Below are 19,349 nucleotides of genomic sequence, written 5' to 3' on the forward strand. Positions count from 1 at the left end.
GTTTCACGCGCACCACCCTTCCCAATTTTCCTTTTCCCCTCTCCTTCATCCTAATTTCCAAAGCCTCAAAATCCCTTGACCTCAAATTCCCATTTTACCCTCATCTTCTACATCTGAACCCTCTCGTGAACCTCCGAACCAAACCAATCGTAACAAACTCCGCTGAACCAAACCAATCGTAACAAACTCCGATCCGTTCATCATCTTCATCAATGGCGGCACCTGCAACTTCGCAACGAACCGAGCTAGCGAAGCTCTGCAGCACCAAAGACTGGTCCAAGGCAATTCGAATTCTCGATTCTCTCATTTCTCAATCCACTGCTATCCAAGACATCTGGTTCAATCTTCATCCCTATCCGATTTATTTTAATCGTTGTTAATTATGCTTATTCGTTGTTTAATTTTGTTCTTATGCTTGTTTTTCAGCAACAGAGCTTTCTGTTATAGTCAATTGGAGCTGCATAAGCATGTGATTAAGGATTGTGATAGAGCGATTCAGCTGAATCCTTTGCTTCTTCAAGCTTATATTCTGAAAGGTTTCTTAGTGGTTTATTGAATTTGTTTATCAGTATCTACTTTTTCAAACTGTTTGTGTAAATTATAGTTCTGATTTAAGTTCTCGTATGAATAATTGATGCTATCTATAGATTTGCAACCATATTTGACTTCGGAGTTTTGTTTTAAATTTAAGTTTTTAATTGATCTATTCGTGCTGTTTATAAATTGTCATCGCTCAATTTTTGTTATAAAGTTTCATTATTAAAATAAGAATTTATAATTTGACATCAAAATTTTGATTTTGATGCTTTGGTTTTTGTTTGTATTTTTGAAATGTGTGTAAGCTATAGAAGACAAAAAGTAACACAATTCATTGAAATAGACGAGTGGCTTTTGAACTTAATACTGATTTTTTTTCTTTCTGTCATCTAGGTCATGCCTTTTCTGCTTTGGGAAGGAAAGCAGATGCTTTATTGGTATGGGAGCAAGGCTACGAACAAGCTCAACATCACTCTGCAGATTTGAAGCAGTTGATAGAACTTGAAGAACTTTTGGTGAAAGCAAAACAAGCTATCAATTCATCGAATGAAACTAATGGATTGTCTATCCCACAAGCCAAATCAGATTCTTCAAGTAATAGGAACTTGACTGAAACTTGTGAGAGCCAAGCTAAGTTAAGTGGCAATACAAGTGATAAATCTGAGGTCTTGCTAAAGTCTGCTGATAAATTTGATGCAAGGAATGAATTAAATAGCGAAGGCGGAGAGTCCAGTAAATGTGATGGCCAAGTGAATGGAAGCCCTGATATTATTGATAATTTGAGGTATGACTCAAGTGATACTTCAGAATCGTGTGATAAAGTATTAACTAATAGCGGCGAATCAAGCGACTCGAATGATGCTGCTGAAATTCTCAGAAAGCCCAGTTTTAAGTTCACTTTCCCTAGTGAAAAAAGTAGTGAAGCAAGGAAAAGTAAGAAGTTCTCTGTTGCTCGGGTTTCAAAGACAAAATCTATAAGTGTTGATTTTAGGCTTTCACGGGGAATAGCAGAGGTTTGTTTCCGTAACTACTGATTTGCAGTATTTATCTGTTTAATTGCATAATTGATATTGTGATCATTTGCAGGTTAATGAAGGGAAATATGCTCATGCTATATCCATTTTCGACCAGGTGCAGTGTTGTCATCTCTAGTGATACTTGTGGTGTCTTTCTTTTATGAAATTTCTACTATGTCCTCTTTTTATCGATCATCAAATGACACACTGTGGACTTGTCTCCATCACACAATCAGATATTGAAAGAGGACTCTGCATACCCTGAGGCACTGATAGGAAGAGGGACAGCATATGCATTTAAGAGAGAACTTCATTCTGCTATAGCTGATTTTACCAAGGTATTTACGCAAAATATTGGAATGTTGCATATCGATATGTTTATTTCCTCAATTTATAATTCGTTTACGTGTTGTATGCCTTAGGCTATACAATATAATCCAGCTGCTGGTGAGGCATGGAAGAGAAGAGGTCAGGCTCGGGCAGCCTTGGGGGAGTTTGTTGAAGTAAGAATGCTTACTCTATCTTAGTATCTATCTCACTGACATTTTGAAGTTTGCCCTAAACTCCATTTCTGATTGAAATCTCATTTTTGTTGTTTGAATCATCAGTTATTTTAGTTCAACAAGGTTTTAAGTCTGGTCCATTGACGTGCACACACTCAAATAAAGAAGTGGACCAATTCTATTGCAGAAAATGAAAATGGAAAAAAAAATAGTTTTTATTTTTGTATGTCTCTGCTTCTTTAACTAAGGTGCGAGTTTGATATGGATTACACATTGTCACTTAAAACTTTTAGTTGAACCAATGCCTAAACAATATACATTTATTTACGGAGAAAACTTAAGTACAGTGCCTAAGGCACCACAGTCCTATTCTCTTTTTAAAATACAATGCTTGTATTATTTCTTCGAAGTCAAACCTATGTCAATCAATCCACTCTAGGTATAACCGAAGAGGTTGAGTTGAATAATGAAAGACTGTTGAATTTTAAACAAAAAGCACATGTGTCCTTTGTTTATAAGAGAACAGTTCCACCCGTACATGTGGATTGTATTCAAGTATTTTCCGTTATTTCTTTTGGCCTAAACTAAACTAATGTGGTTGTTAAGATTTATGTGGTTTTTATTGTGATAGATTCATGTTGTTGCACCATGTACTATGTTATTGCACCGTGAAATATTGAAATTTTTGGCGCTTCTTGTGATACCTTACTTGAGTCACTTCTGATTGTGTATTATGATTTTCTTACACAAATAAAAATCCCCGAATGTGACACTGACCACTGTTTCCTTTGTCAGGCTATCGAAGACTTGACTAAGGCATTAGAGTTTGAACCCAACACAGCAGACATTTTACACGAGAGGGGTATCTTATCTAACATTGAGTGTTTTCATCTTGTTTTTTTTCAATAAGTGATTGATGCATGTGCCATGTATCATGTAGCAACTCCATGAAGTCTAGACAGAGCTTTCCTTAGTTTTATGTGAATTGAGTTTGTTGTATTTATTTTTGATATTATCCTGATTCCTGCATGTGTTTCATATCTCATTTAATTTCCAGTTTAGGGAGTTTGATTCTAAATAATTGCGGTGATAACATTGACCTAATTATTTTTTGTCGCGAGGAACTCTTCATACACATCTAGTCTAATGTATGTCTTTGATTAAATTTCAAATACAGGAATTGTGAATTTCAAGTTTAAAGAGTTCAACACTGCAGTTGAGGACCTTTCTGCTTGTGTGCAGCTGGACAGGGATAATAAGTCTGCCTACACATATTTGGTGGGTCCTAAGTCTTAATATTTAAATCCTCATTCACTCAGTTCCCCTGATGTTGGTTTTCTTCTCATATACATGATGTGCAAACATTGTCTTTTACAGGGTCTGGCATTGTCTTCAATTGGTGAATATAAGAAAGCCGAGGAAGCTCATCTAAAATCACTTCAACTTGATAAAAGTTTCCTTGAAGCATGGGGACACCTGACTCAGGTATCTATAAACTGTAATACATTACTGTATGTATTGATAGCGTGTTGGCTCACTGCACAACTGAATGTAATATATTTGCAAAACTGATAGTGTTTGAACTGTGATTAGCTGTATACTTGCATGTATGCACTCTTTGGTCTCTTGTAATATCTTGTCACCACTCTTACCCATCACATTTTTGTCTGCCTGTGTTCTAATTTACTCATTCAACATGAGTTGAAATTTCCATCTCATGGCTGCTTAGTCAGCATCTACATTTTTTTTTTGTTACGTGTGTGCTTAATTTGTTTAGTAGGTTACCGTTTGCTAGTTTTATTCTGAATATAAGGCTTTTGGCAGTTCTATCAAGATTTATCAAAGCCGACCAAGGCTCTTGAATGTCTAACTCAAGTGTTGCAAATTGATGGGAGGTAATTGTTGTGAATGAAACAGTATTACATTATCATTGTTTCCTCTGGTTTATTACACTTGATGTAGTTTGTGCCTGTAAGCTCTTTATCTGAGGCTAATTGCTTTACTTTCGATGATAGGTTTGCTAGAGCTTATCATTTGCGTGGTGTTCTGTTCCATGCAATGGGAGAGCATAGGTATTTATGCAACCATAACTGCTGATTAGTTGGAGATTAATATTTGCTCGACATGACTGTTTCTTGCTGCGAGCTTTTAATTGTATTGATGATCGGGTCGATGAATACAATTAAAAGGAACTTTGATGATATGCTGTTATAGAATACAATTTAGAATTTTTATCAAAAAAAAAAAAAAGAATACAATTTAGAATTAGAATAAGGAATATTCTGAAACCTTTCAGGGTGTAAAAGAGGTTGAGACTGGTTTTAGTTACTTAGGAGTTGTCATGGAGGGGAAACTTTGATTGATTGTTTTTCACTACATTAACTGAATGAGATCTTATTAGGAGGATGGTTTCAGACATGTAAATTTTGGCTGGTTGTAGAATACGTACTTAACTTGGGATTGACTATGACAGGAAGGCAATCAAAGATTTGACAACGGGGTTGAGCATTGATGGTGCCAACATTGAGTCCTTGTATTTACGAGCTGCATGCTACCATGCTGTCGGACAATACAAAGAGGCGGTAAGATTTTAATTTTAGCTTTTGGGAGCATTGCTAGTTCACATTTGTTAGTCCATAACTGTATTTGATCGTCACAGGTCAAGGATTACGATGCTGCACTGGATTTGGAATTGGACTCGATGGATAAGTTTGTGCTCCAGTGCCTTGCCTTTTATCAGGTTTGTCACACTGAAATAGTATATTTGTAGCGTAATGTTTTTTTTTTTTTTTAATCTTATAGTATGGTAACAAAATATATACAAACTTGCTAAAAGTGGGAAAAGAAAACCAAGAGACATAAACCAAGTAATATGCATTAAGGACGAGGAGTGAATAGTATCGGTCATAAAACAAAATATTAAGGTAAGATGGTAGAGCTATTTTCATAATACTTCTAATGAAGGGCATGAGTATTTTTTGGACTTCATTGGGCTTAACATTAGAAAGCAGGATTGAAGTTACTCCTGCTATTTAAGAATTCAACAATCTGATGTAAAAGAAGCATTGAATATGACAGTAATAGTAACCTGGTAGCTAATTGATAAAAAGCTATGAGGTCTAAGACCGTGCCAAATGAATGGAAGAGTACTTTAATCCTTATTTTGAAGAGCAAAGGTGAAATTGTGCAAATTATAGAGGGAGTAAACTTGTAAGTCATACTATGAAGTTTTGAAAGATGGTAGTTATGGAGAGATTACAGCAAAAGACCTACATTATGGAAAATTAATTTGGTCTGTACCAAAGATTGAGATAGAAGTTTTAAGGGAATAAGAAAGACCTACACATGGTTTTCATTGATTTGTAAAAGATGTGATATATTTCCTAGATAAGTTTTTGTGGAAGGCCCTAGAGAGAAAGAAGTTGCGATTGCTTACATTCAAATGATTAAAGATATGTATGAGGGTACTATGAACTGTAATTATAGGAGTGCATATTGGTCATTTTGGAGCCTTTCCAAGTTTTAGATGTGCACACTAAACATAACCAAGAGACAAAATCATGATGTCTTTTTCTTTTTGCAGATTATAGTCTTAGTTGGAGAGTTTGGGGAAGAAATGAATTAAGATTTAGAGAATGGAGACATGTAATGAAAACACATGGCTTTTTCCTAAGTAGAAGTAAAACAGAGTTAGAGTAATAACAGACTAGTTTAGCAACAAGAGGCATACAAGTACTAACTAGCATAGGTGAAAATTTGATAAACAATGCCACGAGTCTATGTTTAAAGTACCTTCGATCTATTATACAAAATGATTGAGAGGTAAAGGTAGATGTCAACCGTGGGATTCAGATAAGGGTGAATAAAATGGAGGAGTATGTGGGAGTGATTTGTAATTTGAAGGTGCCACCGAAGCCTAAAGGGAAATTCTATCGCACAACTATAATAAGATCTGTCATTCTGTGTGAGACTGAATGTGATATGGTGCTAACAAGAACATAAGCTTGGTATCATAGAGATGAGAATGTTACAATGGATGAGTGGTTGCACAAGAAAAGATTACGAATAATCATATCGAAAGTTGAATTATCCTCAATTATAGAACACATGATAGTCACAAAGTTGAATAATTATAACTGGTTTGAACATAAATGAAGAAGACCTGACAAAGCACTAGTAAGGAGAGTTGACTAAATGGAGGATGTTACATTAGTTAGAGGGAAAGAGAGACCAAAGAAAGTCATGTCAAACCATTAGGAGCGATTTGAAAGTAAATGGTATATTTGTGAACTTAACAGGGTATTGTTGTGTTGATTAACCCATATACACCTAGTGAGAATAACTAGGTGCAACGGTAAGGTTGCCGTCTAGTTTTTGTTTTACCACGAAAAAACTACTAATGAAGTTGGGATTGTAGTAATTAGGCTTGGTGCAACGGTAAGGTTTCCACACTGGGTTCAAATAGTTTCTCTGCTTGCAGGGGTGAGACTGTGTATATCTACCTTTCCAATTGGAACCTTATGAATTGGGCCTCCCTTTTTAATAAAATTCTATTGTCGAACTTCTTTGTATCTGTGTAATGCAGTCAACATTGTCCTTGTATGTTTTACCATCAAGAGCCTGGTGAAATGATGTGATTCAAACTCTTCTCTTCTTTTGCAGAAAGAGATTACTCTTTACACAGCCTCAAAGTTTAACAGTGAGTTTTGCTGGTTTGACATTGATGGGGATATTGATCCACTTTTTAAGGTAAAAGTTGTGAATCTTATTCCACTTTTCTTTGATACTTTTGTATCTTAATTTGCCCCTACTAAATGTGTTGTGGGATATATGAACTGAACCATTTGAAATCATTGTATCATTGCCATGGCATCTAAATGCCAGAAGCTAATGACTCTTCCTTGTTTGCCTGATAACTTGAGTTTCTTTGTTGGTTTCAGAAGCATAGCAATTTTTATTCTGAAAACTTTTGTATAGGAGCTGTGTTTTGCAACGCATAGATTCCAAATTCTGGCATATTTATTTGTGCCTTTTTAATATTCAGGAGTACTGGTGCAAAAGATTGCATCCAAAGAATGTATGTGAAAAGGTTTTCAGGCAACCTCCTTTGCGTGAATCTTTAAGAAAGGGAAAGCTTAGAAAGCAAGAATTAACTCTTACAAAGCAGAAGTCTGCTCTTATACAGGCTGCAGACTCCATTGGCCAGAAAATCCAATATGATTGTCCTGGTTTCCTGCCTAATAGACGTCAGGTACAGTGAATTTGTATGTTATTGTCTATGTCCGTGGCTTGCTAATCTCAATATTGTTTTCCTATGTTTTCCATGAAATCCTTTGTCTGTGGATGTCTATTTACTTTATTTTTGTCCTAATAGACTCGGGAAAGGCTTTTGACCTTTAATAGGCCCCTCTTCCTTGATTCAATTATTGTTGCGGAATGTAGCAGCTAACAAGTCTTTTGAGAGCCCCAGTGGATTGTAATACGGCTTGAACAATGTTCATAAGTGGTGGGCATCCTTCATATTATTAACCGGTTTTGTAAGGATGGGTTCGACCCAATCCAAAACTCTAATATGGTATCGGAGTCTATCCTAGATCCATTAAGCCACCTGTTATCGTGTCACTCAGATCATGCTCTAGATTTCCCATCTTGAGTGTGAGGGGTGTGTGTCTTGAGAGACCCACATTGGAAGGTAATATGGCCTGAATAGTATTTATAAATGGTGGGCATCCTTTACCTTACAAGCCTGTTTTGTGGGGTTGAATTATAAACAACCCCCAGGGCACTCTTTAAGCATTCTAAATTAAAAGTAACTATTCTTTAAAAAAGCGAAACATTTCAATTCCCAATACTGAATACACAAACTTTCATAAAAACTTACCATTTAAAGTCCTTAAAAAGTGCCCCGGGGGCACTCGTTAGTATTTCCCTTAAAAATAAAGTCCAACGATCCTTGAGTAAAATCATAGCGTGAAATGTTTAGTTTTCATCAACTACATGGTTCATTGGAGGTTTTGTTGACATGTCTGGTCTATTTATTAAGCTTGTTTTTTCTCCTTATAAAGTTATGATGTGTAGTACTGCAAAAATCACATCCATATTAAATTTCCATTTGCGACCATTATCATGTTATTATCTTAATCTTTACAGTCGATTCTAAGTCTTTGTAAGTTTTTAATGTTTGAATTTTAAAACAACTTCCATCTAACTAATGTTCAAAGTTATTTTCATATTGTTGACATTTCTATCTTATGTTTTTGTGTCTCTGATTCTGTCATTTTTTTCTTCTTATTTATCAGCATCGTATGTCAGGATTTGCTGCTATTGAAGTTGCACAAAAGGTCTCCAAGATTTGGCGTATCCTTCAAGCGGAATGGAAATCTTCTAACAAACCCAACTCAAACTCTAAGCATGGCAAACGGGTTCGAAGGAGGGAAAGAATTAATTTGCCCAGTCAGAATAGGGGAGGTGCAGGTTGTAGCACAAGTAGTGTCTTTGAAACATCTTCATCTGGCATTGTAGATGATAAACTTTCCAGCCGTCACATGTCATGGAAAGATATTTACTCGATAGCTGTTAGATGGAGACAGATTTCAGAGCCTTGTGACCCTGTTGTGTGGGTGAACAAGCTAAGGTAGACCATCTTATGTGTCAATCTTTCCATCTTTTGGTGTTTATGCATTTGATTATTTTACATGTTTTTGTTTATATCTGGAATGTTCAATTGTTCTCTATTATCATTGTTGTGTGCATGGTCTTTGAACTCTCTGTTGAAGGTATATGGTTGTAGATAAAGAATAGACTTGGAATTATGATTATGGTTTGATATTTTATTTAAAAAGTTAAGCATTAACCTTTATTTATACTAATACAAGACTCTAATCCTACTTAGATAGGAAATAGAACATGATAATAACTAAGAAATATTGAAACTACTCTTAAGAGATAATCTAAGATGTTCTAATTTAAGAAACTTATCCATGAGATAATAACTTTGATGATACCAGCTTGTTGAGCTTTAAGCTTGTTACGCATTACCCTAACAAATACAAAAAATATAATTTGATATTGACAATTCAGCGATTATCACTTGTCAAACAAGAGTTGATACCAAATTGCAGCTGAGACAAAAGCTGGGGTCCAGACCACAATTGGGACAGAAAAACTGGCGTCAGGTCATAATAGCAGAGACAAAAACTGATGCCAAAATGGGTTTTAGTCAAAACCTACAACAACTCACAACTGAGACAAAACCAGTGTTAAACTGCAACTAAAACAAAACTAGTGCAAGACGACAAGACAATGTGCCAAAACGAACTGAGACAAAACTAGTGTCAAACCACAACTACATCAAAACCAGTGTTTTCAAGGTGGGATCAGAGAAACATGGATTGATCCAAGGAGAATATGTGAGGTAGATTTTGCTGGAGTTGCAAACGAGGCTAAGATCAAAATCAAATGAAAGACCCACAAACTGATAATAGTCTCAACAGAACCTGGAAGAGCTGAGAAACCAAACTTGACCACCAGTGTGACAAACAGATTGTTTGAAAGTGGTGTGTAGACCTCACGTGCTGACAAGAGTGAACACGATAGCTGAAAAGTGATGGAGACGGTAAAAACGGATTTCGAATAAAATTACTATTGTACAGTCCAAAGTACAAGTGAACTTGGCTATGAAATAGTGATGGGACAGATCATGCAAGATGGTATCACTCTGATGGCAAGTTCTACTGTGGACGATCACCTTGAAAGGTAGTTCATGGTCGATCAGTACCTAAAAATTTCCCAATATACTGATGATAAATGACGTCACTCTATAGAAGTAGAAGCTCACAGTCCTCTGTTATCTGCACGATTGAGACGGTGATCTGATTGGTGCCAGTTTGACAAAAACAAGTGAAAACAAATGAGTTGAACTTTGAAGCACATATATATCTTTTCTCTTGTTTTTGCCAAACTCACACTTATCAGGTCACTATAATAGACATTGCAATAAGGAGGACGTGAACTTGTACTTCCAGGGGCCGACATCAATCATCATTCTAGTTTTGGAAAATTTTCAAGTACTGATGGACCACCTATTCATGGTAGAGCTTTCCCACTATGAAATCATGTTTAAATTATCTGTAATTTCGTTTAATGAAGTACTTTTGCTGTTTTATGAAAATCGGCTGATAATTTTGTTGGTCTAGGTTTGATAAGTATTTCCTTGCTTGCTTGCTTGCTGCAACATTTGGCTAACTTTTCCAGTTTCTATTCAGATTATTACTTTGGACTTAAATAAAAATGAGATCTTTTTATTTTTTATTTTTTATTTTTAATTGGTTTATTTGCACTGCAGCGAGGAGTTTAATTCTGGATTTGGTTCTCACACACCCATGATTCTGGGACAAGCCAAAGTTGTCCGTTACTTTCCAAACTATGAAAGGTGAAGAGACATTTTTAATTCTATATTGACTGACTGGCTGTTGAATGCTTATCCTTTTTAAATGCCACAGGACCTTAGATATTGCAAAGACCGTCATGAAAGAGAGATCTTATGTCCACGGAAAAACTGATCAGATCATTCATCTTTCCAATGATGGGAAATTAGAAGAGGTGCTTTGTACTCGTTGATCTAGATATTTTCTTCTTTGTTTTTACGTTGTAAGGGACCTTGTGACCCTGACTTGTATAGGTTTCAAAAAGTTAGTTTTATTTTCCCACATTGGTACTGCACTTCTCTGCTGTTTCATTGGGAGATACAATAATATTTTACACATCGAGGATATACATTATTTCTTCTACACATACCACAATGATATAGTTGATGTGCTAGTAACATTGAAAGTTGAAATTTCAAGTTGCATCACTGGTAACATTTCCGAATACTTGTGGGTCAAGTCAGATATACTATTGTTAAAAGCATTTGCAGTTAGTTGATAGATGCCAATAGTTTTGTGTTGTCGACATTCCTTTTTTAGGACTCAGGCTTGGAACATGGACAGCACACAAGCTATTTTTTGCTGTATGCTGAAACTACACTGATTTTTTGGAACAGTGGGGGGAGACATGGATAGAGCTCTGACTAATAAAGGCTTCCATACTAGGCATAGAACCAATAATCTTAAAAACTGACGACGTTAGCTATAAATATGCATCAATGATTTTAGATTACAACTATGAGACATGTAATCTTCTATTTTTAGCTATGATATTTAATTTTCATAGTTACCTGATTGGAGTTGAATTTTTCTTCTAAATAGCTTAAGATTCTTTAATAAACAATAATCAATCAACTTTTTTGAATAAATTTTCCATGATTCTCCTCATTTTGCTTGTGATCATTGCAAATTTTTAATATTGGTCTCTGGTGGATGTTACATGTTACTTTTTTTTCAAATAGCAGTTTAAATATTAGTATTTCAATATTCCATGCTTCTATGAAAATGAAAAGTCAAATATTTGATGTGCAGATTATGCATGCAAAGTCATGCTCTGACCTTTATAAAGTTGTTGGCGAGGATTTCTGGTCGTCTACTTGGTGCAACAGTACTGCATTTGAAGGGTAAGTATGCATAGTGAAAATATAGCCTGTGTGAAGGAACATCTAATGTTTCAAATGCTTACCTCTGAATGTTAATGCTTCTACAGGAAACAGCTTGAAGGGACAAGGGTAACACTTGTAAAAATGTAAGCAAGATACGTGTCTTATAAAAATTCAAGTTATTTTGTTCCCTATTTCCCTTTTCTTGCTACTTAACTTTAGCTTTCATACATGCGTTTTTAATTGTGGGAATTGATGAATATTCAGGGGGCAGCATGGCTTTGACTTTGCAATTAGAACACCTTGTACACCTGCCAGATGGGAAGACTATGATGCAGAAATGGCAATGGCGTGGGAAGTATGTTATACCAAATTTTCTAGACGATAGATATTACCGTATCTGTCCAATTTATGTGGCTTGTTTCTGAATTGAATATTTCTTTTGATCTTCACCCATGATCCCATGATGGCTTTATCATTAAACAATGTCTTATGCTTCCATGGGAATTGTTTAGAAATTTGCTGGCAGTATTTATTCTTTTAAGTTTCATTAGATTGGTAGAATATATGTTCTTCATAATTAAAATTACCAGATGATATGTGGAAACTTATCTTGCTTGGTACTGTTTTTGTTAGGCTCTCTGCAATGCTTACTGTGGTGAAAATTATGGATCTACTGATTTCGATGTGCTTGAAAATGTGAGAGATGCAATTTTAAGGATGACATATTACTGGTATGACATTATCAAAATATGTAAATTATTTTGGTTTCTTGGAGCATTTGCAATGATTGCTATAAACCTATCCACATCGATTTTCAGGTATAATTTTATGCCACTATCTAGAGGAACTGCTGCAGTTGGATTTGCAGTTATGCTGGGTTTGTTACTTGCTGCTAATATGGAGTTCACAGGAAGCATCCCACAGGGTTTCCAAGTTGATTGGGAAGCCATTTTAAACTTGGATCCAAATTCTTTTGTGGATTCAGTCAAAAGTTGGCTATACCCGTCTCTGAAGGTGACCACCTCATGGAAAGACTATCATGATGTTGCATCAACTTTTGCAACAACAGGGTCGGTTGTTGCTGCCCTGAGCTCTTATGATGAATGAACTCTTGGAAGCAAAAGCCAGGCGAGTCCCTGGCATACCACATATTTTAGGCATCTGTATGGTTGGATAATAACAATATTGCTGCTGGTTTTCACAACCTTCTGCAGTATGCAGCAGAACTGTTCGAAAGCATTGCCTTGATCTTCAAATCGAGGCTTAATTTGTACAATAGTTATTTATTGATGTTTATTGTATGGTATTGTAATCTGTACATTAATGTAACTTTAGGCATTGGGCGATGAAATTACCTTTAATGTTTGTTATTTTTCAATAATCACTCCTCCCCTTCTCCCAAACAAAAAGAAAATACTCACACAAATAGACACACCGTTTGTTTGTATTGTCAGAATGAGGTATGTTGAAGGTGCTGTTGTATTCGGGACAAAACAGATAAAATAACGTAACATCTTTTGTTGGTAGAAACTAATTTATTTTGGTAGAAATAAAATAACGTAACATTTAACAAATGATAGTTTGTTTGTTTATTTTATTTAAATCGAAGGTGTTTTAGTATTGTATCCTCTTGGATTTAAGTTTGTCACAAATAGGCAACCCAATCTTCATATTGATATATTTCGTGCTAAGTTTTTGAAGTTGTCTATTAACCATTTGATAAGATAACTCAACTAAAAGGGATTGATATTTGAAACTTTCTGAAAATGAGATGTGTTGGCTAGAGGGAGAGTTGACTGTGAGAAGCATTTAGTCAAAAAATTTGTCCTTAATAAACTTCTTTTCAAATTATTAGAAGCATTTATCATTTTTTCATAAACATACCTCTAATTAATATTATTAACTTGTCGTGAAATATGAAAAGTTAAATTTAATACTTATGTAAACAAAGGATAATTTAGTAATGTTAACACACAAAATAGACATGTTAATTGCACAAAATAGACAAAGGGAGCTTATATATAGAGAACGTTTTTTTTACACTTTTAAAAGGCTCATTACACAGGTTTCAAGATATTTTTACAGTATTAGTATTTAGTTTCTAACAAGAGTTTGAGGGGCATTTGTTATATTTTCCTTGAATGGTTAAATGATTATGATTATACAAGAATATTTGTTGAGATGAAATGAAGATAGATATATTTTTTTTTACAGTTGAAGATATCTATGTTGTCAATAGCGGCCGCTCCTGGCGCGGAGCGGCCAAAATTGAACCACGACGTTATAACGCTCTAAAGCGGCGCGTTTAGAGAATGCGGGTTTCGCGGCCACCTTCTCCATGTTTTGGAGGTTGTTTCCGACGAGTTGCAGGAGATAGGGACACAAACGACCGTGTTTTGGAGATTGTTCCGACGAGTTGCAGGAGAGAGGGACAAGGGGAGGAAGATACAGTTTTTTTTTTTTATTGATTTGAAGGAAAAAAAACATTTTTAGCATTTTATCAATTAACATTGTTACTACAAGTAAAGAGGTTTGACAAAATTATCTTCAGGTACGATTTGACTTTTATAGGTTTTGTTAGCAGATTTAGATTAATTTTATTTGTCAATGTTGCTAATGTATTGATGGTATGCTGATACTACTTTAGACACATTATAAAGCTTCTCTGATTCAAATGAAAGGTTGTGGCCATTCCAAGGCGTTGGAAATAATTTTCAACAAAAATAATGCAACTGGGATTATTTCATCATTCGTCTGCCCAAGAATTTGAGCGCATCAATGCCTTAATACTCAGAGTGTGAGTCATGTACGTGTTGATGATGATATACAAGATTGGAGCGCCTCGCTTGTAATGTAAAGCGAAAAACTCAATTAAGATCCCAAGAAAAATGCTACATCACGTCAGATGGGAGATGCACTTGCACCCCGGGTTCAAGTATTTTTGGCAAAAGTTGAGAGATATGGGGGATAAGAGTGGCAATGCTACTTCACGTGTAAAATAACAGGGCTTTCCAAGTGTCAAGTGAGCCCTTGATGACATTGTAAATTGTAAAGAGAGGGAAAAAATGTTCTTAGGTGGTTTGCTCACTTGTACCATCATTAATTGTTTTATATACGGTGTTTGACACTACAAAAAAAAATACATACGGTGTTTGAGATACAAGGCTTCTTTTTTGTCAATTTTTTTTTCATATATGTACTTGTGTTCGTCCTTTGTATAATTGATTAAATTTCTCATATTTAATCATAGGTTAGAAACTGAGAATAAGAGAATATAGAAATGAAATCATTTAAGGATCTTGGCTTATCTGATTCACTGGTGGAAGCTTGTGAAATCTGTACTAACCCTTTTCTTAGTCTAGACAGCTTGCTGTTCAAATAACCGGACGGTTTGAAGCTCTGTTTTGATTTGCAAGAGCATCTACAGTGGAGATTTAGTTTTTCGGGTACTTATCATTCTTTTATAATCTTTTAATGATGGTACCTAATAAACCACTTTAACCCTCAAACCTTGTTTTCTCTGCAACATTTACTGAAGTTTTTGAAGTTAAATCACCCTATTGTGGATTACGCATGCTTGAGTAATAATGATATTTAAGAACATCAAGACAAAATATGAATTAAGAACATCAAAATAAACTATGCTACTCCATCATGTCGGTTACATACGGTGGCGTTTAGGGTGGAAAAGGAGAATATTTTCCCACCATGGGAAAACTAGATTAAACTATTAGATCTAACCAAAAACACAGATTTACCATGGTCTGTCAGTATCAAATCCACTTCAATTTCTCTCTCCACTCTTAAGAACAGAATCATTCTAACCACCACCATGTTTAATTTCATCCTTCAACCTTTGCCATTAAACAATCTTCACTTAATTTCACTTGTCAATGAAAGAAGAAAAAAAATCAAACATTTTCAATGAAATATTGGATCCATTGTTCTTCTGGAAAGAAAAGAAAAACGTGAAATATTATTTAGCAAAAAGAAGAGAATAGAAACCACACCACATCCATAACAACAACAACTCCTAAACTAAATCTCTCAAAAACTCCTAAACTAAAACCCATAAAATCTAAACTTTATTTCAAAAGCAAAATTAATGAGTCTAAATCCATTGCAATAATGTTTTGCTGATCAGATATGTAGTTTTTGTTTTAAATCTGAAATTGAAGAAAGATTGGTGGGAGAGAAGGTTTTTGAATCAAAAATTGGATATGTTGTTTGATGAAACTAATCTATTTATTTTTTGTTTTAACATTGGTCTTTGGGAAGATGAACAATGAAAATGAAACTAAATGAGTGTTAGAACCATGTAGCTAAATTTGTAGAGAATGGTAAAGCATATGTTGACAGTTCAATTTGGATCGCTGCAGATTGCATCTGATTTGATTGTAGGAATTTTGGATCGTTGTAGAATCCATTGCATCTTATTTAATTGTAAAATTCCAGATCTAGAGGATGAAGAAAGGTGAAAGAGAAAGAAAAATAAAATAAAGTGTAGGTAGACCATTATAAGATCAATACACCTCTTTAATCTGATGGTAAAAATCCAACTTTCCCATGATGGAAAAATACTCTTTTTTTCCACCCTAAACGCCACCGTTACATACTATTGTTTGACGGCACAACTCTAGAACATTTTTATCAGAACTCTAGAACATTTATAAACCACTAGAGATTTGCATTTTTTTTTTGTTGTGAAATGCATTATAATTGTTTTGTGCAATGAACAAACAAACATTGAATAGTATAAACCCTAAGAAAAACCAATCCCCTGAGCAGCCATTCTTGGGAAGTAGGAGAATAAACCTAATTCAGTCAAGATTTTGATTACAATATATACACAATGAGTATCCATTTGCACTTCTTATACTAGTACTACCCATCAATTGAAGTCTCAATAGTAATAGCTCAAATTTCAAAATACCTTTTCATAATAACATGAAATCTAGAACTAATCAATATTGCTTCAGAGGAATTTAGTCTCAATAGACTTGAGAATGTACTCTACTCAAGCATCAATATGCTCAGAAATTGTGAAAGTGCTCCATCTCCTCTCCTAAAAATTACCAACTTACTAAAATGATTCTTAGGCCTGTGGTCTATACAGTAGATAAACAAAGTTCCATATAAATCTCTGACAACACATGCCATGTTGTATGTCACTACTCACTATCCATGATTCTGGACTCTGGTATATATTTGTGGGGAAGAAAATCCTTATACAACAAATCAGTACGTAACATATCTTCCTGCAGTCTCACTTGGCCGGATTATCTTAACAACTTGTCCACGCTTCATGCCATAATATCCTGCAACAGGATCCCTCACCTGGATTCTAGGTAGCTGAGATACAGACCATAAATATTAGATATAGTGAACCATGTCAGCGTCAGTACAATTTTGTAGTAGAATGATACAATTGCAAAAACGAGATAATATGCAAACAAGAATGGTACATCCATTAGACAAAGAATAAAGCAGTAAACACTAAAAGCGAGGGGAATAGGAAAGGGCTGTGGACCGAGTGGCGTCTTAAAGGAGAAAGGGTTGAGGGGTTTGAGATGACCAATAGCGAGGGGAATAGGCAAAAATCTTTCATGCTCACTTCATTCTGAAGTTAATTCACTATTTTCCAGATCAACAAAAACACTAAAAGAAAGAAAATAAACAATTTAACATAATGATATAAGCTAGAACAAAATCATCAAAGAGGAACTAAAATACAAATAACAATCCAACATCAGCTACTACAACATTAACAAAGTCCTAATAGTTTACATTTTCACTTTGTCCTTCCTTCAATGTTACAATGCCATCAAGTGTACTCATTCGATTAGTCACATTCTAAATAACACAATTTCATCAATTTTATTTATAACTGACCTGAGTTTCTTTAACGGTGTATCTCTCGAGTAAGGTTTTCTTCTCATTGTCGGTCAGCACCTGATGTTCTGGCACAAGCTCGTGATATCTTACGTTAACCAGCAATTCAGCCTCCTTCAAGAACGCATACACTAACAACGGTTACCTCAACCATTAACAACCACCACAAAATTTGATTGATTGATGGATTGATGAATTACCTGAAAAACTTCCAAATGAAATTTGGAGTCGATTTCAGAGAGTGCCATGTTAGTAAGGCTGGTCTGGCAAACGATGATGGCTCTGTAGACATTCTCGGAGTTCATACGTTTGGTGCAAGTCCTGAAGGTGTGGACGCCAACCTTCTCATCCTCCGGGAAGAAGACATAAATCTGGTCAGAGGGATTGTCCTTTTTCGCCTTGTTGATGACAAGGTCTTCTCTATTCATGTGCTCCCCATATTTCTCCTTGAACTCTTCTTTCGACATGTTAACCTCAAAATCTCCTACGAGGTAATTCCTATCTCTAAGCATCTCCATCACCGTCTTCCGGATCCTATACAGCTTAGATATTTCATCCTCCGAAAACACCATTGTGGAGTCGCTCTTCTAAGTCCCTCTAATAGGAAAAACAGAACTCAAGTATAAACAGAGGCAAAATAAACAAATTAATCATAACTGTTATGCAAATAATAACAGTGTAAATTTTGTTTAGACAACTACAGAATTAAATCAAATCATATTATAATCATAGTCTCTTACGACAAGTATAGAAACCCTAATCTAGTGTTTGATTTTTTCAGTGTCTATCTATTTCAATGAATGCGAAATTATATGAAGTACATTGCCACTAATTGCAGAAGATAGCATTCAAAGTTGGAATTCATAGAGAAATCGGTAAATAAAATCGAGACTTACCCGAGAGGGAGACGGAACGCAAAGGATTTGAGTTAGGCAGGGTTTAGGTGGAGTTGTGTTATTTGAACAATCAATTATGTAACAAATTTTAATACAATCAAAATTTTAAAAAAGAAAAGAAAGTATTGACATAAAAAAGAAAATATTGACACAAAAAAAAATTAAATCAATAGAGAGAAAAAGTTAAATCATAAGGTGAGTATGAGAGAGAAGGTTGTTATAAAAGTTATCAAATATTAGTTGTACATATTTGAGTATGTGTGTGAAAAGATGCATATTGCAATATTTATAGAAAACGATATCATTAGCCGTGTGACCCATGGGCCAATTATATTTTTGGAATAAATATTCCTCAAAATATTTAATGATATATTTTTTTAATGATATAAAAAAATATTAGAAATTTTTGGAATGACTTTTCTCTTTTTAAAAATGTCTTCTATATTTTAGATAAATAAGACATGTAACAAATAAATAAAAAATAAATTTAAATATTAAAATAAAAGTGTAACAAACACAAATGTTCAATTTTTTCTTTATCAATTAAAAAGTGTAATAAACTAAATGAATGTATCTATACTTACTTTTTCATTATCTTAATTACACTCTTTTTATTTTTTGAGAGAATCTTGATTATACTCTTAAACAACAACTTTTTCTTTAATAAAGATTGTTGTTGGTGTCATTAAAAAAATAAAAATTTAGATTATATTTTTTTGTTATATTTGTTGGTTTCATTGAAATAGATAATCATGATTAGTTTGATTTGTTATAGTTTGAAAGCAAAAAACATTATATTTTTACTTTTAATCAAAATTAAAATTTTATAAAATACACTGTTCAAACGTTAGCATAATAAAAAGAATAGAATGACAAGCACGTAAGTGTCTGTCTTTTCGCTAGTTAAGATAAAAAATATGATGCTATTCATAATGATTTTTTATATCTTATATGCTATATATAAATAAAATAG

General features: G+C 34.5%; 2 protein-coding genes across 3 annotated transcripts; one reads left to right on the plus strand and one right to left on the minus strand.

Moving 5' to 3' along the window:
• The first annotated feature begins 16 nt into the window (after nucleotides 1-16).
• Nucleotides 17-13,041, plus strand: LOC11411921 (suppressor of RPS4-RLD 1). Its single transcript, XM_003611591.4, has 23 exons — nucleotides 17-337; nucleotides 427-536; nucleotides 931-1,550; nucleotides 1,624-1,668; nucleotides 1,790-1,891; nucleotides 1,976-2,056; nucleotides 2,852-2,918; nucleotides 3,234-3,334; nucleotides 3,434-3,541; nucleotides 3,881-3,951; nucleotides 4,072-4,128; nucleotides 4,530-4,638; nucleotides 4,716-4,796; nucleotides 6,719-6,805; nucleotides 7,101-7,307; nucleotides 8,356-8,690; nucleotides 10,401-10,487; nucleotides 10,558-10,657; nucleotides 11,515-11,606; nucleotides 11,693-11,731; nucleotides 11,853-11,943; nucleotides 12,222-12,319; nucleotides 12,407-13,041. Exons 1-23 carry the CDS (start codon nucleotides 213-215, stop codon nucleotides 12,693-12,695), a joined length of 3,102 nt encoding a protein of 1,033 aa, XP_003611639.1. The 5' UTR covers nucleotides 17-212; the 3' UTR covers nucleotides 12,696-13,041.
• A 3,293-nt stretch (nucleotides 13,042-16,334) lies between these two features.
• Nucleotides 16,335-18,440, minus strand: LOC11407830 (DNA-directed RNA polymerases II and IV subunit 5A). 2 transcript variants are annotated; one of them, XM_003611592.4, is made up of 4 exons: nucleotides 18,377-18,440; nucleotides 17,681-18,077; nucleotides 17,481-17,594; nucleotides 16,335-16,940 (listed from the first exon to the last, which is right to left on the minus strand). In XM_003611592.4, the coding sequence occupies exons 2-4, from the start codon at nucleotides 18,050-18,052 to the stop codon at nucleotides 16,827-16,829; spliced, it is 600 nt and encodes a 199-aa protein (XP_003611640.2). In that variant the 5' UTR covers nucleotides 18,053-18,077; nucleotides 18,377-18,440; the 3' UTR covers nucleotides 16,335-16,826. The 2 variants fall into 2 exon arrangements, with proteins under 2 accessions (XP_003611640.2, XP_024639634.1); XM_024783866.2 differs by lacking the exon at nucleotides 18,377-18,440 and having other exon boundaries at nucleotides 17,681-18,365.
• Between the last annotated feature and the right edge of the window lie 909 nt (nucleotides 18,441-19,349).

This window comes from Medicago truncatula, chromosome 5 (assembly GCF_003473485.1).
Source record: "Medicago truncatula cultivar Jemalong A17 chromosome 5, MtrunA17r5.0-ANR, whole genome shotgun sequence".
NCBI lineage: Eukaryota > Viridiplantae > Streptophyta > Magnoliopsida > Fabales > Fabaceae > Medicago > Medicago truncatula.